Consider the following 24,072-nt stretch of genomic DNA (forward strand, 5'->3'; position numbering starts at 1 on the left):
TCAGGAATAGGGATTACAGAAGGAGTAATTTGGAATTTGGTCAAAAATTACACAATTGAGAATGCTCAATAAGCTGGTGCGTTGTCATGGTGGAGGACCCAATTCTTGTCTCACCAGAGTGCAGACCTTTTTTTTCAGATATTTTGGCGTAAACACTGAAGGACACTTTTATAGTGTTCCTAGTTAATTCATGAAGCACGATAGCCGTAGAATCGAAAAAACCACCAACATTGTTTTCACATACAACCAATTTTGTCACGCTTTTATCGGTCGTGGATAATTTATGCTGTTTTACTGTGATGATTGTGCCTCTGTTTCTGGGTCTTAGTCATGGTTTGTTGCCTGTAATTAACCTATTTAACAAATCTAAATCAGTTTTGGTCCAATTAAAAATTCTTGAGACACTTCAAGTGGGGTTGTGTCTGCTAGTCTGACAATTTCAGAATGAATTTCGCAGACACTTGACTCACCTTCAGATTTTCAGTTAAAATTGATTGAACCACCTAGAAACTTAAATTCAGTTAATCAGCCATCTCCCTCATTGTAAGTCTACAGTCTGAGCGCACTAAATGGTGAACTTTCACAATCTTTTCGTTGGTTTTTGAAGTGGAAGGCCAATCGGACTGGGGGTCATCTTTGACTGATTTGTGGCTATCCACAAATCAACGTTTGACCGGCTTAGACATTTATCCCCGAAAGCTGGTTTTAAGAGTTCATAAGGTGTCCTAAGCCAGTTTTCCGTTTCCAAACAACATTTAATACTACCTCATTGTTCCGTTTTTTCATCCATTTTGCGAAATCAATAATCTGCTGAGAACTGGTATTCTCTCAACAGGATGCCACTTTCTTCTGAAGAAAGATATTGTGGCGATCTTTTCAGAATGTTTCAAGGACAAAACAAGCTTCCCTTTGTACACCCACGGGAAAAACTAACCCCTCCTACTGAGCAGTGATGGCACCTGTCTTAAAACTTTCCAATCGCATCTTGAACTAGTTTTTAATTTAATTATTGCCTTGTTTCCATTAACTTATATAATATTATGATCACGATCATAGTCTAAAAACATGGTAAGATTGTAATCTTATAAAAAAAGTAAATGTTATTACTCTGTTGACTTCTGTCACAAAGCAGTAAGATCTCTTGACTTTCATCAGGAGTTATTCAGGTTTGAAGCATGGCGATTTTTTGTACGCTGCAAGATTAATTTCTTATCACAAAAGAAGTGTTAAAATACTAAGAACTTATTCTGGAGTAAACAATTAAGTTATAATAATGATATTCTTAACAAAGTGTATATATCACTGTGGTTATCATTGGGCTGAATAATGTAAAAAATAAAATAAAAAACTAACAGCATGAACAACTCTTTGAATAATCAGAAAATTAGTAAGTGATAAAATCTAAACAACAATGTATTTCAATTTCTTTTTGAAATATATACACTGAAATTATATATATATGTATATATGCCTCAGTTTTTATTTCTATAAATATTCCCTTTTATTTATTTTGGAAAATAGATTTATTAAACCATTATAGCTAAATTAACAAAAGACAGTTATTTGTTAAAATATCATATAAACAATAATATATCAAACTATAAACTTAAAACTAACTTCAAAATTTGGGAGAATATAACATGATTACAATATAAAATTACATTTGAATGTTAGTGATGTCCTTACTTAAAAAAACTATTTGAATCTATTAAATATATGGTAGTTTTTATATACCAAATCTTGATGGAGCCTATAATTAAAAATAAATAATATATATAAAATTAAAAAATTGGGTTAGACTTTGACAATGAAGTTTAAATTAAATGTTTTGTAGTTAATTTATTAAAGTAAAAAGCATTATACAAATAGTGTAACAATAGTTTGTTAAAAATAAAATTATATAATTTAGTGATACATTTTCATGTAATTGTAAAATCTCACTTTCATTAATGGAATTCTTTCTTCCAAAAGTATTTTGGAGTATTTATTGGCTTCTTATGCAGTGGATTAGTCAGTGGTATCAGATGGTTTCATTTGTTTGAAAATTATTTATGTCATATTTAACAGTTTAAAGTATTATTTTTGTCCTGCTGTTCATAAAAAAAAAAAAAAAACCAAGTAACCTGTTTATATTTAATATTATTGTAAGTTTTGTAAATAATTGGTATTAGTTCTTGTCTATTTTAATACAATAATCGCACATCATCCAGTTGGATAATTCATTTTTGGTAATTATAAATTGGGAAAAAACAGTTTTTAAGCTTTCTCAATAGTAACTAAACTGTACTGAAGTGAAACATAAACTTTTAGATGTAGTCACAAGTAACATATAATAGTAACCTCGCATAAAGAGTACAAAGTACCAGGATTGAAAAATCTTAAATCTTAAAAAAAATCTTAATTAAGATTAAAAATTTTAATTAAGTCATTCATTAGCTATTTGACTATTTTATGTTTCACCAATTCAGGTCAAGATAAACACACTTTGCATTATGTTACACATTTTGAATGAGTATTTTTTTAAATGGTATCTTCATTTTTCCACTGATCTTAAACAAGCTTTTTGTTAACATTATAATTAGCTCCTGTCTTAACATTGTTACGTCTTTTCATAATTCTATATTTTTTTAAAATTTAAATAAAGAATTGAATCTCCTGTAACTCTAATTATATAAATATAATTACAAAAATGTATAATAAAGTTAAAATATAATAATTTTAACTACCAATGGTCAGGAATGTTTTATGTGTATTTGTAGAAATGGGTTGAGTTTACTACTGCTACTATTATGTCCCTAAAGTAACTGGGAGGTGAGGTTATCAGTACTACTATCAGATTTAATAAGAAGGAATAAAGATTGCACCCAACAACATTTTACAAAAATTTGACTTAAAATCTAAAATTATTAGCTGTTTCGATTACTAAACAATCATTTATTAGTTGATAGTGAGGAAAAAAGAAGCAAATAAGTAGGTAAAAAATAAATTAATTAAAGAAGAAATAATAAATATGAATTGATAAATTAATAGTCAATTGATAATTGAATCAAACTGGTAAATCTATAAAAAAAAGATTAAAAGAATTACTAAACTGATAATGTTTCTTGAGTACTGCTTATTCCCCAATTAATTATCTTTTTATTATAATTTCTTCATTTATCTATTTCTTTTTTTTTTTTTTGCTTGATTATATCACCACATAAGCTTGAAGCTTCTTTGGTGATTTAGCTTTTTATTTTATTGAATATGTATAAATTTTTTTTTAGATCATCTGTTAATGAAGACTATTTAGCAATTACAATGGCCATCTAATTTTAGACTTAAGTCAAATTTTTGTTAAAGGCCTTTGAGCATAATTTTATTTTCCTGTTTATATGTATATATATATATATACATATATTGATTTGATTTGTGATCAAACAAAGCCCCCATTAAAGTAAAGTTCAACTTCATTTCAACTCCTATTTTATATCAGTGTTTTTTAGCACACCTATTTCTGATATATCTTTATCATGTATTAGTATTATTATTATTATAATCTATGTATTTAATTATTGTATTTTCAACTTATATATGAATTGTTACTTATAACTGTTTATAGATATTGTAACTATTGTATATATTTTCATGTAATACTGTGCAACATATGAAGGCTTTGTAAAGCTGTTCTGTTGCATAAAAAACAAAATAAATAAATAATCAGAATAGAATATCTGTTTACTTCAATAAGTATGGTCGATGTATAGATATTTGAAAGGAAATAAGGCTAGTTAGATCAGTTAATCCAACCATAGATAACTTGGAATTGATTTTATGTTAAATTCCATTGTCTTGTCATTTAGTCACATGATTGGTTTAATGCATTTCTCAGTTCCTCTTCATCCATTTTTATGAAAAAAGTTATACATATATTAATATTCTTTTATTGAAATTAATCTTTTTAATATTCATATGATTCCTCTGTACTGTTAAATTACATTAAGATAAGCTACCTAGTACAGAATATTACTATTCTGTACTAAGAATAATACTATTCTTAGTAATAGTACTATTAGTAATAATAGTACTATTACTATTAATAATAATATATAATAGTACTAATCACATATAAGATAAGACATATTAAGATATGTCTTGCCTCAATATTCTTTCTGTACTTGGTGGTTTATGTTAATAGAATTTAAAATATAATTTATCATTACAGAGGAATAATATGGATCTTAAAAAGATTAAATTCAACATACATGAATTACAAACTAAATAAAATAAATAATTTCACTTCAGTTCATTTATTCAGAAAGCAGCTAATTTAATATATCTCAATCATCAAGACTATGAAGAATAAGGATAATTCAGTATTACATGAAAGGAAATGAGCTGCTAGAATGAGAAACATAGATATGAGTTATATATTATCATAAAAATACATATTTCTAATGATACAGACTTACATTAAGATCACAGCAGTTAAGAATTAAAGTATAAACTAAACTAGATGCAAATAAAATAACACTGAAATGCAAAGAAAATAATTATCTAACAAACCTGTTAAATTAACACGCCATTTATAAAAAAAAGAGTATTAAATAAAAAAATATATATGTATAAAAATTCTGTGTAATTCAAAACTTTTATATAGAATAAGGTGCATGAAGGTAAAAAAATAATTTGTAGTCATTAAAATAGATTAATCCACAAAAGAATAAATCTGTTTGTCATGTCATGACAATTCTGTTAATATTATAATTATAATTTTTATAATTATATTGGTAGTAGTGATTTTCTTATAATTTTGAATCTTATCAATAGAACATATTTACAATATTTGTGAAACATATGCAAATAAATGCAAAGAATTTATTTGCTGCAAACATGGAATGATAGAAAATATGGTATCTTTAGATACCATATTTTAAATTAAGAAAAAAATATTTTTCTTAAATTATTCTTTTCACACTTTTACTCAAAATAATATGCAACCGTACATAAAATATTATAAGAAATGTAAACAATTAGCTATAATTATTACATAAGGTCTATTTTATAATAATGATATAGTTTCTTATAAATTATCATATTAACAAACTCATACAATATAATTTTATGTATTTGTTGTAGTATTGGTACCTTAAATTCTGAGAGTAATTTTAGGAAAAATTTAAATGAACTAAAATTACATTGTAAAAATAATTGATAATGTTATACATAAAGTTATTAATGTTTAACATTAATATTATTATTATTAATGTTATACATAAGTTTAGAAAGAATTCAAAAATATCTTTGCAAAGAAACTTGAAAATCACTTCAGGCAGTCCTCTACTTTATTTGTAAGACTTTTTTAATTCACTTGTACATTGGTGGAAAGAATTGGAGTGCGGGAGACTTATAGAACTTTAAACTTTGAACATGATAACATATTTATAAATTCATATTTATGGCAAAAAATAATAGTATTTGCACATTTTACAAGCAATGCCATTTAAGAGACAGAAGAAATAGTTGATATTTGGATCTTTAGTCAGACATAAAATTCAGAAAAGATAGAGGGTGTTGATGGTACATGATATGTTTTGCAGAGATGAAAAAAGAGATTGTTTTGATTAATAAAAAAAAATTATTTGTAAATAAACAGCATACAACTTTTAATTTTTTTCACATTTGATTAATAAAAAAAATTATTTGTAAATAAACAGCATACAACTTTTTAATTTTTTCACATTTAGTGTGAGTTTTTAAGACAAACTGAACCAAATTCATTAAATAGTGTTTTAAAAATTGATGTCATAAATGATTTTACTTACTCTTGCAATCATCATTAGTGATTAGTGTGAGCTGTTCACCTCTAGGAACAAGTGTCTAGCGATTTTCTTGAATCGCTAGACACTTCTTGAATCGCATTTTTAAAATGCAGTTGAAAGAATTTGAATTGTGTTTGTTCATTATAAATATTGTCGTGTGCTTATACAACAATAGAAACAATAGTGTTTCTGTAAGTTTCTGCCATAATTTATAGGCATATTCCTCTCATCAAAATAATGAAAAAAATTCAAATAAATTAGGTCTGGAAATGCTTTATTTTTGAGTAACGGGAAGGCCAAGGTCAAATAATGTCTTATTCTACACACAGATTCTTGAGCAAAATTAGTGGGTTTACTCGTACATATTTTCAGAGCAATTTTTATATATGCAAAATCATGTCCTAAAACTGTATTTTCTTCCAGAAAATTGTTTTAAAACCTAAAATTGTAGTTGAAAAGCATGTTATTATTTTTAGATTTGGTGTAAATTTCCTTTGTTAAATTTTTAATATCCAAATAAAACTTAGACATAATTTATAGAGAACTTAATACTGAGAAAGATAATAAAATTAAATCAATAATTTGTATTCAAAGAGCTTTAGTGATTATTTGACCTTTAGAGCAGAATGAAGACAAAATCTTTCACTAGCCACAACTCAAAAACAATGTTACCAGATCTATGTCTATATGAATTTTTTTTCATTATCTTGATGAGAGGAGTACACTGACAAAGTATGGTAGAACATTTCTGAAACATTTGTGTTATGAAGTCAATCCTTTTTCGTAAACATGCAAAATATCAAGGTTGTTTATGTTGAGGGATTTATGATTTGCATCTGTACAATGGTTAATGCATTTATAGCTTAAAAAAATATATAGCTTTATGCAATTTACCCAAATCCTGTGAAGAATTTGTATGCAGTCAAAAGAAGATTGGTTCTAGATGCCGAAGGAAGTTTTTCATTTCCTCTGTGAAATTTTATATAGTTACTTATCCACAGTCTTATGTAAATAAACATTACACAACATAGATTTTGTAATCATTTTTTGAACAAATGTTAAATTATGAACTATTTAAATATAATATTTATCAAATGTTACAAACTCAAGTATGAATTAATTTACACAATTCAATAAATATATTATATTCAAAAGAACTTTATTTATCTAAAGCTGAGGACTCCCCTTATCTTCTTAATTTTGTTCTGTTTTGTACTACTATATAATGACATGACCTGTATTTTATTTAAAAACTGTTCTTATATTTTCCTTTTCTAATTAAAAATAGTCAGTTACCTTAACTTAAGCAGTGCTCTGCTGGAAAATAGAAATTATATCTTAAAAACCTGATGTAAAAAAAATTACATAGCTAAAAACAGTAGGCCTTATATTTTATATACAATAGCATGATTAATTATTTCAGTGTTCTTATTCTAATGATCACATGTAGAATTTGGTAAAAGAAGTCTCTTTATGATAGGTTACTCATAAAAAAGAATGTACTACTGATTATTGTTATTATTTGATGTTGCTGTATTTGCATAACCATTAAGAAAATATGTAACCATTGTTCCTTTTCCTTTAACCTCTATACTTCCTCTGCAAGATAATGGATATCCTTTACTCTCTAAAATCTGGAACACTTCTTGTGTTACCTATAATAAAAATGCCTTTTTAGCAATTCTAACTGACAAATACATAATGTTTTCATACACACACACTAATAACAATAATTTTGGTTTTAATTTTATAATTGCTCAAAAGTTGGGGTTAAATGTAACACCAATATTTTAGTATAGTCCTATAGTATCTCAGGTTTACCATTTTCTAAACAATGGTGTTCACTTGTTTTCTAAACAATCAGTTTTCACTGGTAACAGAATGGACTTAAAATCAATTTAAAAATATTAAATAATTACATAAAAATTAAGTTTTAATTTTAAGAAGGATTTTTGCTCTATACTTATTTCCTGGTCTGTGAATATATGAATATTTGATAATTACCTCAAAAAAGCACCAGATGGGACTACTGATGATTAACTTATATGGTAATTGACAAATATTAGCTTTTACATGTTTCCTGAAAAGTTTTATAACACGCCAATCATTAACTTACTTATTACAGCCAATCAAAGTAAACAATTTATTTTAAATGGAAAATATGTGTATTGTATGTTTCAATATTTGCATTTAAAAGCTCAGGATGTCTTTATAGAGTTCAATAATATTTCTGGTTACTCTCCAAAGTTAAAAAAACCATTTGCTATTTTTTTTTAATGAACCCAAACATGATCACACAAGCATGAAAGAACCACATGCTGGACATCCAAATAAGATATCAGAAATTGTTGAAAAGTCCACTATATTGTAAAAAAATCAAATAACAGTGTTCAGCACATCTTAAGTGAACATTTGTGTGTTGAAAATCCACCTGTAAAACTTTACATTCACTCCAAAAGAATAGCATTTGTTTTTTTAGTATGAACAAGAGGTAAAATTAATTGATTACCTTGGAATGATATTCATTACAGGAGAATAACATGTAATGTTATTTGATCAATTGACTGACTAAATCAAGCTAAAGTTGTCATACTTGACAAAGGAAAAAGTGCTTTCTCATCAAGATAATGCAAAAACTTGGATAGAATCAATTGCACAAGCAAAATTACATGAATTATACTGTGAACTGCTTCCATATTCTCCATATTTAATGAATTGTGACTCTTGATTGCAAAGATGAAAAAATGACAAGCTGGAAAGAAATTTGCATTTAACAATGAAACAAACACTTGAACCATCTGACCATCTAGCCAGGGAGTTCCGCACCTGGATCCCCATGGCCTAGGTTGGCGCAGTCAAACACTAGCTCCCCAGGGCTGGCTCCAGGGGCCCTGGTTCAGGGCCCTCCCAGCATCAGGTATATATGTACACAAACATATATTTTGGAAATTTAGTAAACTGTACTTTTATGATGGTATCAAAAGCTTGAACAACAGTATTCAACTGAAAGGAGATTATAAAAAAAATTCTAAAAGATTTCTAAAATCTATTTTTCATTATACAGAGTGATTCAGTAGGAAAGAAAAATAATTTAGGAACTGATTCTAGAGCTTCATATACGGAAAAAAGTTCATACAAACATTCTTTATTTTATTTTCCTAATGTTTATGTTGCAATCTGTTCAACTAGTGAACAATAAGTAAACCCTCCCTTGAGATGAGGATGATAGGTACGGCATGTAAATGAGATGCAGTCTTGCACAGACTCAGGCCAACCATTCCTGAGTTGTATACTGTCAATGTACACCGGTATCCACTGTCTAGTTTTCTAATCCCTATAAAAGTAACTAACTTTTACTAGGATTTGAACCTAGAACCTTCAACTTTGAAAATCAGCTGTTAAACAACTTTTTGTGACGATGAGTTAACCACTGGACTAACTCGGGGGGATATTCAAACATGTACAAAAATACTTTGTTACTTAGTTATTGCTAGCAAAAAATTTTGCCTGGGTTCATTCCCCCAGTGAAATAGGGTCACACTGAAATTTTTAAGGTGTTATATAAGGGGTAAACTTGATGTTTTCTTATGTTTTTTGACTGAAAAAATTGAATAAAGCAGCTCTCAGAACTGTATTTCCCGTAGTTTTTATGATATCCAACGTAAAACAGAAACATTTGGCGACAAAAACACTTTTTTTAGGTTTGAAGTTCAATAACTTTGTTAATGAATAATAAATGTGTACATTCTATTATCAGAATGTGTAGAAAATTAAATTTTGAAAAAACTGATCCAATAAATTCTATGAAAAACAAAAAAAATCAACTTTTATTATTCAAAACAGAAAGGTATTACGAATTTAAAAAAATGAAAAACAGTTGTTTTAATACAATAAATTTAGATCTTTGAAAAATTATGTAGAATTTTTAATAATCTTCATGAGAATAGTACTCTTCCCAGCTCTCATATTTCATCTGAATGTCAACTGGTACATGGTGATGAAAGGGGGATGGAACATTCTTCAAGGGTGCAGCTTAATCCTATAACTAGCATGCAAAGAATTTCTACACAACTCAACAGTCCTCAAAGTACAGTATGGACGACATTACATGCTCACGGAATGCATCCTTATTATGTGCAGAAAGTTCATATAACCATGCATACAACTACATTTTTGTCAATGGGTTAGCAATAATTGAATCGTTTATTTCAGAAACTGCAACATTCCATATGAATATAATTCTGCATAAAAGGTTTTTGAAATAAACTATTCAATTACTACTTAATTTGGTTTACGCTATTTTTGGAAGAGTTACGTTTTACACGACTGCCCAAAAAGGAGTGTAATGTATTTAGGGTGTATGTATGTTACACTGTAGCAGCTAAATGGCTGAATTGATTTAGGTGTATGATTCCGCATAGGAATTCTTACATTACCAGGATTGTCATAGGCTACATAAACATATATATTTATTTATATATATATTTATGTATATCTTTAAATAAGTGTAAAATATTTGAAAACAAAATTATATTATATACAAAATTGTCACCCGCATACTCATTAATTATCTTGTATGAAAGAGCAATGTTTTTTTGGGCTGTCGTGTTCTTTAACTTTTAATATTTTTCTCTTGTACCCTTAATCCCATCAACACATGGAATTCACATTGTTGATCTAAAGAAAACCTACATGCTTAAGTGAATCAAACTTCCAGAAACAGTTTTAAGTGAACGCTTAATCGAAATTTTCGACCAATGAGAAATTTTCACGGAGCTTGAAAATTTGCCATTGGTGAAACGAATTGAAATGTACCATAAAGTTGATGGAGCACCAGCATATTACGCGAATGAAGTAAGACAATTCTTAGATTAAAAATTTGACTGGTAAATGGACTGAACGAAGGGAACGATTCCTTTTGGTCGATATATTATATTATAATATATATATTATATATAGTAATATATTTATTTAAATATAGCTATTTCACCCTTTAATATTTAATCTTATAAAATATAATATTTTAATTTATAAGTGTTAAATAAATTAAAAAATTTATTATATAATCTATACCATCTTTTATTTAAATAAAGATTTTAATTTAATATAGATTTTTATTTTAATGTAAAATAGTTTTTGTAAAAATAATCATCTAAAATAAATTTAATTAAATTAAATAAGTTCTTATTTAAAATAATTTAATGCATTGAAATAAATTTTAAAGTTTAAAAGACCTAAAAAAGATAATTATATTAGAATAAGTATATTTAAAAATACATAATTATTAAAAAAAAAAAAAAACCTCATGGTTTAATTCCTATCTTAAGTTTAAGTTTAATAAGATAATTACATATGTTTTATTTAAATATTTATTTTTGGTTCTTTAAAAACAAATTTAATATTATAGTAGTGTCATTTTTGAAAATCAAGATTAATTATTATATTAGCTTTTAAGTTTGTTTCCAACTATTTTGAACCATTGGTTTTTTTTAATATAAAATTATGATAATGTTAGGTAGCTTTATCTTAAATTTTTGTAGCTTTAAATTATTAGGGTTTAGGGTTTGTTTGAGGTAACAATTAGCCCCGTAACTCATCGGACCTTACGCCCTTAGAACACTGTTTATTGGATAGGATGTGAAATGCATGGTATACCAAACAAAAATTGGACACACGTGATGTATTGTTCGCTCGCTCAGTTTCTCAGTACAGCTATCTCATCAAGAAACGTATATTATTAGGTTAGTGACAAAACGATTTTTAAGGATTTGAAAGGTGCATCGATATCAATGGTAGAATTTTTTTTCGAACATTTATTGTAAATTAATTCAGTATAAACTGCACTGAGTAGTTTTTTAGAATTAAAAAAAAAAAAAAAGTATTTAAATTTTCCAAAATCCAAATTTATTGTATACTAAAAACAGCTGTTTTTAATTTTAACAAACTAACATTTTTCTGTTTTGTTTTTGTTAATAAAAAGTTTATGGTTTTTTATCTTTCATAGACTTTATTACATCAGTTTTCTCAAAATTTTATTTCCATACAAGTTTTGATAATAAAATTTACGCATTTAATATTCATTTAACAAAATTACTGTACTTCAAACCTAAAAAAAACGTGTTTTCGTCACCGAATTTTCCTGTTTTACGTTGGATATCATGAAAATCTCGGGAAATACAGTTCTGAGAACTGTTTTATTAGATTTTTTCAAGTCAACATAAGAAACCAGCAAGTTTACCCCTTATATAATGCCAAAAATTTCACCTGGGAACTGAAATATGGGTGAAATTTTTCGCTAGCCGTAACTTAACACAGCAGTTTCGAACATATGTTTGTAAGGAATATGAAATTTTTCCAAAATCAGTTCCCAAATTATTCCCTTTCCTACTGAGTCATCTGTATAAGATAAAATTATTAAAATTTTTATCTGCTTTATTGATTTAAATGATAGTCTGAAAGTTATATAGTAAATAAAAGCTGAATATTAAACGACCTTGCTTCTTGACAATATAACTTATCATAGTAAAATTGTTAAAGTGGACTAAAGTAGGTTCAATATTTATTGGAAAGAAATAAAACTTTCATAAAAGCATATTCACTTTTAGCTAACCTTCTTCGCCTAATTTTTAATCTGATTGAATAACTGAAGGTTGATTAAAAACTGGTTAGGTTGTGTTTCACTTTAATTAATCTTATAGAATTAGGTTTTAATTACAATCTGGTATAAATAAAAAATTAATCAGTACAAACTCAAAAAAAAAAAAAAAAAATGTTCAAATTTGAATGTTGAAGTTAGTAAAATGTACATAAAAAACACAGCATATAAAAATGTCCATTAAGTTTAAATTTGTTAAAAAAGGTATTTTAAGTTTAATTATGGTTACTGTGTAAAAATTACTCATTTCAGTTTGTTATTAAAAATGAATAGTTTGTATAAGTTTTATTTGTGACAAACATTGTAGAATCACTGTTGTTTATAAATGTACTTGTAGCAATGATTTACCTGTATTCTGTCAAGCATACCCGTTGAATCCATTCTACTGGCAACATTAACTGCATTACCCCAAATATCATATTGAGGTTTACGAGCACCAATAACTCCTGCCACTACAGTTCCAATATTTATTCCTACAAAAAAAAATATATATTTGTTTGTTGACTATAATTATTGTTTATAGTATAATTGTAAAATATAATGCTCTCTTTATATTTTAAGATATAACATAAAAACACAAACTTAACATAACATCACATTTATAAAGAAATTTGAAGTATTAAATCATCTAGTATCACATTAATATTCTCTCATAACAGTATATATTTTAGAGGGGATTAATATTCAAATTAAAATACAGTAAAATAGTTAATTTACTAAAATTAATGAATATTTTATCACAACTTATGGTTGGGGCAGAGATTTTGTGGCAGAAAGTTCAAATAATGGGCTGGGAGTAGTTGGCAGGTTTACAGAGATTAGTTTTTCTTATTATCTCTTGAGCTATTGAAACTGCACCACTAATCACTCTTGAAATACTGTTGGGTCTTTTATGTTATTTAGATATTTGTTACTGTATTTTTTATCTGTTGGTAATATATTCATATTTAAAAGATTTAATTTCTAAAATCCTCCAAATGATGTAACTGAAAAACTAGCCAAAATGGAAATTTTGTATACAGATGGTTCATGAATTAATGGAAAGTTAATTTTGGACATTTTGGTGAGTTATAAGGCAAACCTAAGACTCAACCTTTCTGGTGTGGGTGCTGGTATGATGTACGGTGCTCAGTAGTCAAGGAGTTCAGGAAGTTGGTGGCTGAAAGCATGATCACCAAGATGCTCAAGTCGGAGGCTGCATGGAAAGTCATAGCGGCCATTGTTTGCGGTAGGGAGGCGGACAAGGGTAAGTAGAGGTTCTCTGATTCCTGTTCATCCCTGTGCATGTTTACTTGTGGACCTTAGGGACTTCTCTATGTAAATGGATGAAATCAACTTAAGTGTGTTGTCATTTGATTATGTATATTTAAAAAATGGGTTGTATTCTTTGGGTGCCACTGTAATTTGTGTTGCGGTGGTGCTAACGTGTTGGGTAGCTAGTTATACTAGGTTTTTGTGTTTCCTCTTCATGTTTAAGTGCAAATGGTGTCGTGGTGGTGTAATCATGCCAAATTGCAATGTTTTTTTTGGAGTTGGTTGTATTATGTAATCTAATGCTTCATGTCATTTTATCGTGCTATCTTAAAGAATAAAAAATGTGATGCATATTTCGGGTGCTACAGTAATTCCTGTTTCAATGGTGCTATCGTGCATGTAACTGATGTATACTTCAGGTGTGACAATAATTTGTGTTGTGGTGGTGCTACTGTGTAAGACTGCAATGGGTTTTCTGCTTCTTGTTCTTCATTATTACATGAAAGGGGGAAAAAGTATGGAACATAACATTGTTCAGTATATGAAAATTGTACTGAACAACTATTTGCCATTGTGTGGCTGAAAATTATTCAGGGCGGCTGTTTGTTGCAGAGGTGGTGACCTCTTGCAGGGTGGAGACTGAGTTAAACTTAAAAATTGGGTCTGGTCTCCACCTGATACAATTGCAAAAAAAAAAGTCTCACCTTGAGAAATATGTTGTAGTCTTTCAGTATGAAATATTTGAAATTCTTTGGTTTACCTGCCTACATCTGGAGATGGATATGTTAACAAATGCATTATCGTATTTTCAGACAGTTCTTGAGATTCATAAATCAGATCAGTTTGATTCTCTACTTGTTTGGGACAGTCATAAAGTACTTTTACATCTTATCCTTTAATTCTGTACAATTATGCTGGTTGCGTAATTGCATAACATTTAACGTTGCATAACATTCAGGAGTTGATGATAAAGAGAGAGCTGACTTTCAGGCTGAGAATATTCAAATAATTCATTTATTTCTCTTGAATCAGAGTGTGGACTTAGCCTTGGTAGAGTTAAACAGTGGGTTTCTGATGAAATAAATAAATGTAGGCAAACCTAACCTGTAACAAAATTTTACAGGTTTCCTGTTGAGGAACTTTGCAAACCTAGAGATTTACAAGGTTCCTCATTTCAACAGTTTTAGCAGATTTATAAGTTTCCTGCTTAGAGTGTTATTCATAGATTTTGTTTAAGAAGTAATGGACTCTATAGAGAAGACTTGTATGTAGATTATGCCAACATATACATGAGATTGCAAGACATCTTTTCCAAAAATGTGAAAGCTATAGAGCAAAAAAAATGTGCTGTGCAAGTATGAGATGTAAAAAGTCTCTTCAGTTGAGATGTTTGGCTAAGATACATTTCTTTTAATTTAATCTAAAATGTTAATAAAAAAATTTTAATAAAAAAAAAAAAATTACAAAATGTATGAAGATTTAAAAAATCATTTAAAATCTCTTAGTTAATTATCAATTATGATGTAAAACTATGACATTCCTGTATATCAAGTACAGTTATGTCCAATAAAAAGAATATTAGGAACTGCTTTTAAATATAAGTACTAACGTTCTTTTTAGAAATATTCTATTTTAATAAAAAATTATTGCTAATTGATTTTATATTTAATAGTATAAATTAAATGTTATTCTTAAAATAGTATTTTAATTCTGTGAATAGTATACATAATTTAACATTTTCAGTTAGTTAACACTACTCTAATATTTAAATGTACATGAAAATCTATCAGTTATATGGAAATAAATTTTTTATATGCACTCTGAATAATTATTACTTCTAAACTACTATCAATGAATGAAATTCTTTAAAAAACTGAAGTTCTATAGATTGATTGATTGTCTTCCCATTTTCTAAAATTCATTTTGTGTATTCTATCACTTTTTTCAAGTAAATCTTAAAATGTTTTTAACGATTTGTGCGTTACCCTCTTGCATCTTCCTTATCTTGGCATCTCTTTGTTAGTCTACCTATTTGTCTTTTATTCCAGTCTGAAACATTGCTTTTATTTTTACTTCCTAGTATGAAATAAAGGAAGTATTGTGATTGTGAAAAATTTCGGTTTCCAGATTTCAACAAAAATATCCATTTTGACTAGTTTTGGCACGATATCTGTACATATGTACATACGTATGTATGTATGTACATATGTATCTTGCATAACTCAAAAATGATTCGCCATAGGATGTTGAAATTTTGGATTTAGGACTGTTGTAACATCTAGTTTGTGCACCTCCTTTTGATTGCAATCAACTGGACCAAAAGTGTGCAAAAAACTCAAAATCCAAAAGATTTGGGACTTTTTCTTAACTGCAGTAATAAGCCCTCATTGAGAGCTTTTCAACGATATATCATAAGTGGTATTTATTTTCATCGGTTCCAGAGTTTTAGCTAAATGAAATATTTGGATGTTACAAGGGACATCAGTTTGAATAAGACTTCATCTCCTCTTTTTTTTAACTTTTTTTTTTTAATTTAAATATATTGATTTATTAAATTATCCTCTGTAAAAAAAAGTTTTATGATAAATAATAATTCAAAACAGTAAAAATAAAAAATATCAGAAGTTATTAATGAAATAAAATTTTGTGTACATGTAATGTTAAAAAAAAAATTTATATCTAATTTAATAGGCATACAAGGAAATCATGTGATGTCCACATCAGATTTTTTCATAGATACTTCCACTCTTACTTTTTCTTCATTTATTTCTATAGCATAATCATTTTTGTTTTCCTAGTATTTCTTTAAAAGGGTCATTTCATTATCTTACATTTTATTTTCTTTTGCTTGAGTTTCTACCATTGTCTCAACTCTGTTTATAAAAACTTGATCTAAAACATATGTTGAATAAAATTTCATTGTATTGATTAGTACTCATTCTGTATCATTTCTCTAGCATTCTGACAAAAATTTCCACCAGATTTATAATGTTCCATTCATTTCATATCTAATATTTGATATACCTGTAATAATAGCTAATACTAATAAAATTTTCCACAACACCACTTCATTTGTTACTTATCCACCGATCTGATTTTTAACATTCTCCTATAGTACCATATTTCAAAAGCTTTTAGTCTTTTCTTCTCAGGTACTCCAATCGTCCAAGTTTCACTTCCATGTAAAGCTACGCTCCAAACATACTTTCAAAAATCTTTTCCTGAAATTAAATTAATTTTTGATATAAACAAATTATATTTCTGACTGAAGGCTCGTTTCGCCTGTGCTGTTCGGCATATTATATCGCTCCTACTTCGTCCATCTCTAGTAATTCTACTTCCCAAATAACAAAATTCTTTTACCTCCAGAATCTATTCTCTTCCTATTTTTATACTCAGTAGTCCATTTTCGTTATTGCGATTGCATTTCATTATTTTCATTTTGTTCTTGTTTATTTTCATGCGGTAGTTATTTCGTAGGACTTCATCCATGCTGTTCATTGTTTCTTCTAAATCTTTTTTACTCTCAGCTATAATTACTATATCATCAGCAAATTGTAGCATCTTTATCTTTTCACCTTGTACTGTTATTCCGGATCTAAATTGTTCTTTAACATCATTAACTGCTAATTCTATGTAAAGACTAAAAAGTAACGAGGATAGGGAACATCCTTATCGAACTCCCTTTCTTATTACGGCTTCTTTGTTCTTCAATTATTATTGTTGCTGTTTGGTTCCTGTAAATGTTAACAATTGTTCTTCTATCTCTGTATGTGAACCCTAATTTTTTAAAAATGCTGAACATTTTATTCCAGTCTACGTTATCGAATGCCTTTTCTAAGTCTATAAATGCCAAGTATGTTGGTTTGTTTTTCTTTAATCTTCCTTCTAATATTAATCTGTAGCCTAAAATTGCTTCCCTTGTCCCTATACTTTTCCTGAAACCAAATTGGTCTTATCCTAACACTTCTTCCACTCTCCTCTCAATTCTTCTGTATAGAATTCTAGAATAGTTAAGATTTTTGATGCATGACTAGTTAAACTAATTATTCTGTATTATTCACATTTCTCTCCTCCTGCTTTCTTTGGTATCAAGACTATGACACTTTTTTTGAAGTCTGACGGAACTTCCCCGTTTTCATAAATATTACACACCAGTTTGTATAATCTATCAATCGCTTCCTCACCTGCACTGCGCAGTAATTCTACAGGTATTCCGTCTATTCCAGGAGCCTTTCTGCCATTCAAATCTTTTAATGCTCTCTTAAATTTAGATCTCAGTATTGTTTCTCCCATTTCATCCTCTTTGACTTCCTCTTCTTCCTCTATAATTATCAAGGGGTAGTCAACCGAATTCTGACAAAAAAAATAATAATTTTTTTTTCATTTATTGATTCTTTAAAATATGCTTTTTAATGTGATATAATTATTTTTTCTGTATTTTAACTCTAAATATTAAAAAAATAATTTTTTTATAGGTCGTTGCTAGATGAAATTTCTTTTTTTAAACAAAAAATTTGTAGATTTAAAAAAATTTATTTCTCATGTTTCAATAGTGATAAATAAGTAAGTTCATTTAGGGCTCATTTTAAATTATTTTGTCTTTTTTTAGTACAATTTTTTTTCTACCTTATAATAGCACTACACTTTGAGTAGTATATTTATTTGTTTCATGGAATTTTGTTTACTATGTAATATTTTGACAAATACTTTTGGATTTGTGGTGTAAATTATTTACATTGTATCATTACTGTTTTTTATTTCACTTCGTGTAGTTATTTTGGGTAAATAAGATGCCGTTTTTAAAACATTGTTCACATATGACTGAACTATCTAGATTATTTATTTGGCCACATGTTATGTATCGGTTATAGTACAGACATTTGCTTTTCTTTTCTTTTTTTTATATTTTTTATAATTTTTGTGTATAAAATAAATTATAATATGGGACCAACAAAACTACATACTTCACAAAAACAAAATTTAAGAGAACGAAAATCAAAAATTCAAATTATGAATGAAAAGCATTTGGCAAAAAATTTAGTTGCCCTGGTAGCTCCTTAGTTTAAGATAACGAACCAAAAGTTGGCCCTTCTCATATAAGTACAGATAACATTAGCACAGAAAATATTAGTATACAGCTGTCCGATTTTCAAAAATCATAACTTTCAGAAATTCATGATGTTAGACCTGAATTTATCAATTAATTATGTTCTAAAAATGTTTTTTACATTTCTGAAAACTTTTTTTTCATGAATGAAAGGCCTTCTCATGTAAGTACAGGTGACATTACCATAGAAATATAAGAGTACAGCTGTCTGTATTCCAAAAATTAGAACTTTCAGAAATTCATGATGACAAGGCCAGAATATATAAATTATGTACTAAAAATGTTCTTTACATTTCCCTTAAACTTTTTCCAGGATTTTAAAACACTAGAAACATTATAACTAAACATGTATGCATGATATTTTGATGATTTTTTTTTTTAAATTGCACATAAATTCTTGATCTGTGTTATGTAGTAGAGAAGTTATCTTAAAATAATTCACATGAAATTAAATAAATAAAATATCAAGGAAACATCATTTTTGTTAATTTTAGCAAAAAAGTTTTTTTCTGAAATAGTGAAAACAGGCAAAAAACTGTCTCTACATATCACAGAGCAAAATGTTCTGTTTATTTTGGTTAAAGAATTCTGAGATAAATCATATCTGAGATAAAACGTTTCTTGTAAATGGTGATTATTTACTCCCCCTTCCTAATTTTAGGGGTTGTAAATGAAATATGAATATGATTTTTTTGTAGTATAATTTCCATTTAGATACTAGTTCATTTTCTTGTACACTTTTAAAATTTTTCGTTCTCCATTATATTAAACTACCTTTTATATGAATTATTTATAAACAAAACCATTATTATTGTCATAATGTCATAATTATACTGATTATTTCAATAATTAATTTTAATTATTACTACATTAACAATGCAATGTCCTATATTTCATTTTAGTAACCAATAAAAATGCATAATAAATCACAGAAATTAAAAGAAGTAAAAAATAATTTACGTTATTAATTTAATCACTTATTTACTTGCCTATACGAACTCTAAAATTATTAAAAGAGTGTTCATTCACATTAGCAAGCTGCTCTTTAATCCTTAGGGCATAATCTGCCATAGCAGTGACATGTTTCATGTTTTGTAGATCGCACGTAGCTTTGGTTAAACCTGAAATAATGAGATTTATTAATAAATGAATATTAGTTACTTAATCTTATAATATACTTTTATACAAGAAGTTATAACTAATCTTATTTGTGACCCAGATATGTAGGAAATTTAAACTAATGTAAAACTGCTACATAATGAAAAGACAAAATACAGATATGATGATCTATTTTTCTTTGTTGTTGCTGTATATAGGCAAACAAGTACATGAAAGTTCCATTCCATATCTAATTACAATGTTTTATAGCCTCTACTTTTTTCTGCTGTTAGTTTAGATTTCTAAAACTTTACTCCTTGTTTCTTCTTATTTTCTGTTGGTTTCAATTTTTTAAACTGGCTTCGGTCTTCTTCCTTTTATTAAATGTACTCAATAACACTGGCTGCAGCTGCTTCCTTTTTGATCTTGAAGGCTCTAATCTGAGAGGAATAGGCAAAATCTTTTGCAAAACCCCTCTTGCTGTTATTTTAACTTGTGCAGAAGTTGACAGTTAACAGATAGGAAAACTATTTGAGGAAGATGCAATTTTACCATGCACTGTTGATGTGGTTGGTTTACTAAGAGATGAAGGAGTTTGGAATAGATGGAGAAGATGAAATTATAACTGAAGGAGTTGTAGGAGTATTAGATTGATCAGTGTTACTTTGCTGTGGCTTTTGATTACAGATTAACAAATAGGCATTTTTGGGAATTGCATCCACTTAAAGGATATATGATGGTGGAACAGGAAGCAGAAGTTGCAAGCTGGATATCGCACAGTGTGACCATGCTGAATTGAAAAATTCACCAAAATCCTTTCTTGCAATTTGTCCTATTTTGCGTCAAACTGTGATCAATTTTCCACAAGCATCTTTAAATTAGGTTTTAAAAGTCTTAAATATGCTTCAACCCATAGGTTTTAGTTAATGGGTTGTATGACTTGGCTAGCAAAGAATGATAACATCAGAGGCAACCTGGAACATGTCTGGGCTGTTCACATGGAAACTATGTACTTCAAGTATCAGCAAACCTTTACCTGTTGGTTTCCATGTGATGAACTGTTGAGTCATCCAATCCATAAATAATTCGCCACTGATGTAAGCACTCTCCTTTATCATTTTCACACTGACCCTGATGCATGTTTAATTAAGATTTGTAATCTCAAAAATAAAATTTAAAAAACTGTCTAAAATAAAATAGAAAAAAATATTGGCTTATATATATATATATAAAATAGTATCTCTCAGTATCTCATAAATGAATTTTAATCTCTTTTCTAATTGAAACAAATTAAAAACCTGTGAAATATCTTCTAATCAGTGCTAGCTATGTAGTTGCCTTGAAAATTTTTACAATGATTTAAAACTGCATAAATAGTAGTCAAAACAAAGAATAATTGAGAAACTACTTAAAATGCAGTCTTAGAAAGACAAACGTTTTGTATGAAGATATACAAAACATTCTTGAAAATCCAAGCACATCTTCAAAATAAGCAGAAATTGTCAATTTAACACACGTAATTACCCTAATTGACAGATGAATTCAACTACAGTCTCTATCATGGACAAGGTCACTGCAGACGCACTTCATCTATTCTGCCCGAAATGGTACATGAGTAATCTCTTTTACCACACACTTTCCCATAGCTTTACCTTATCTATTTACTTTTAATAATAATTTTATATTTCATTATCTTGATATATCTATATATTGACTGAATTTTATTAGTTAAATTATAGTTAAAAATTTTTTATTTTTTTATTATTGCAAAAAGAAAGTAGAAACACCACATTTTTATTTAGAGAGAGTGAACTCAAGAAAAGCCAATAAGATTTCCTGCACACTAGCTTCACAAAACAGACCTTTGTGATGTCTAGTATTCAACTGACTAGCAGGAAGAACTGGGATGAGAAAGACAATACAGCCTAATTTTTTTTGCCTTTTTATAGTCATTGTTACATAAGGGAGTATTGGGATAAAGGTTTGAAATGTTTTCAGATTCTCTGGTTTAATAAAGAAAAGGTAAAGTTAACCTAGTTCAAAATAATATATTTAAATAAATTATCACATACTATAATGAATAAAATAAGAATTAATTTACATTAAAGAGACATGATACATTATAGGTTTAACTTCTTTACTTTTCTAAGAGTAATATGTAGAGATATGATATTGGTTTAATTTTTTTATTTTACTAAGAATGCTGCAATCTTGTAATCTTATTATTCTTTATCAATTAATGAATTGTTTTACATGTATTGTTTAATAAATAACTTATTTATTTAAAACAGTAGAACACACTCGTACATAGCCATGATTTAGTATTCTATTCATTCAGTTCAAAATTAAAGTGATATAATGTTTAACTTTTTGTGCTAATTTAGTCATAAAAATGTGAGCGGAACATGCTCTTTAATCATTCTATTCAGATATGTGTTAGTGAAAATATTTTTTCTGATTATATTCATTAGAGAATCGGCAATCAGTACAATGCATTAAATCAAGCAATTAAATGCAAGGAAAAATTTGTAAAAATATTTCGAAAAGAATAAAGTAATATGATATGATAAGAAAATTACCTGATGCTGCCATATATGTAGCACCTGTTGATTTAATTTTTTCAATATAATGAAACTGTGGTTCAGCAAGAATTTCATCAAAATCAGCTATAATTTCATTTAGCAATCTTAAACATTCCACTCCTTCATTGTTTGCTTCCAACTCTACATAAAATTCTGAGAAGTTTGGAATGGATGCAAATAAAATACAAACAAATTCACATTGTTCATGATAGAGTTCCTGAAAAAATAAAAATAAAACTGGATTACATACTAATTATATAAATTGCTTGCCTGAAAACTCTTTTACCTCTCTCATTAATGCTACAGTCAGATGTTATTCAAAGTTCAGGAGTATTGGAAAGGTGTTCTAAATATAGTTGCAAGGTTGGAAAACTAATGGTGTAAGCCAAGAGGCCTTTATGTTCCTAGCTTTACGTTATAACTTAATAAAAATACACTTCCACTATAAACTAATAATCAATAATTAAACATCAGTATAGAGCATGATCTAAGTCTTAAGATTATTAAGAAATAATAATATAAAAAATTCAAAAGTGATTCTAAGAGTAAATTTTTATTTTATTCATGATTATATATGAGGTGTGTTCAAAAAGTAACGAGAATTTTTGTTTTTTGGAAAGAATTTTATTTATTCGTTTACATTAATGTTATTCCCTTCAAAATAGTCCCCATTAGATATTATACACTTATGCCAGTGCTTCTTCCAATCCCTGAAACACTTCTGGAACTTGATCTTTGGAATAGTGTTTAGCTCTTTCAGCTATTTGCTTTTAATCTCATCTGTGCTTGTAAAACGACGGCCCTTTAAGGTTCTCTTTATTTTTTGGAATAGAAAAAAGTCACACAGGGCCATGTGTGGCGAATATGGCTATCATTCACTGTTTTTTTTTTGGCTAAAAATTGATGAACAAGCATTGTAGTGTGAGCAGGCGTGTTATCATGGAGCCCATGAACCACAAATCCGGGTTTTTTCGGATTGCTTCATGCAAATGGTGTTGAACTTTAGGTAATACTCCTTATTGATTGTTTGATCTTGTGGCAAGAACTCATGATGCACTATGCCGTTAAAATCAAAGAACACGGTGAGCATAACCTTCACATTTGACCATACATGTAAAGCTTTTTTTGGTCTTAGTGATTCAGAATGACTCCAATGGGGCGATTGAGCCTTTGTTTCGACATCATATTTATAAATCCATGTCTTATCACCTGCTATGACACGTTTCAGTAGTTCTGCATTGTTGTTGACTTCATTTAGCAACTCCTGAGCAGCTTCCATTTGCCGCTGTTTTTGTTCGAAATTCAATAATTTTGGAACAAATTTTGCTCACACATTTCATGCCCAAAACATCCAAAAAAATATCATGGCATGAGCCAATTGATATCCCAACATCATCAGTGACTTCTCTTATTGTGATTCAGCGATCATCATTCATAATCATTTCTTTCACTTTTTCCACGTTTTCATCGGTTGTTGATGTGCTGGGCGTCCAGGGCGCTTGTCATCTTCAACATCTTCATGACTTTCTTGGAAACACTTATACCACTCATAAACCCTTGCTTTATTCATAG

General features: G+C 28.2%; 1 protein-coding gene across 1 annotated transcript in view; it reads right to left on the reverse strand.

Moving 5' to 3' along the window:
- Positions 1–7,303: 7,303 nt before the first annotated feature.
- Positions 7,304–24,072, reverse strand: part of LOC142319904 (adenylate cyclase type 6-like) — a 325,853-nt gene continuing 309,084 nt past the window's right edge. Inside the window, exons 24-27 of the mRNA XM_075357577.1 lie at positions 22,498–22,717; positions 19,810–19,941; positions 12,805–12,929; positions 7,304–7,456 (exon numbers count right to left, since the gene is read on the reverse strand). Coding sequence (XP_075213692.1) covers positions 7,304–7,456; positions 12,805–12,929; positions 19,810–19,941; positions 22,498–22,717 — 630 coding nt within the window. The remainder of the gene's footprint in view (positions 7,457–12,804; positions 12,930–19,809; positions 19,942–22,497; positions 22,718–24,072) is intronic.

This window comes from Lycorma delicatula, chromosome 2, assembly GCF_047948215.1.
Source record: "Lycorma delicatula isolate Av1 chromosome 2, ASM4794821v1, whole genome shotgun sequence".
NCBI classification, from domain to species: domain Eukaryota; kingdom Metazoa; phylum Arthropoda; class Insecta; order Hemiptera; family Fulgoridae; genus Lycorma; species Lycorma delicatula.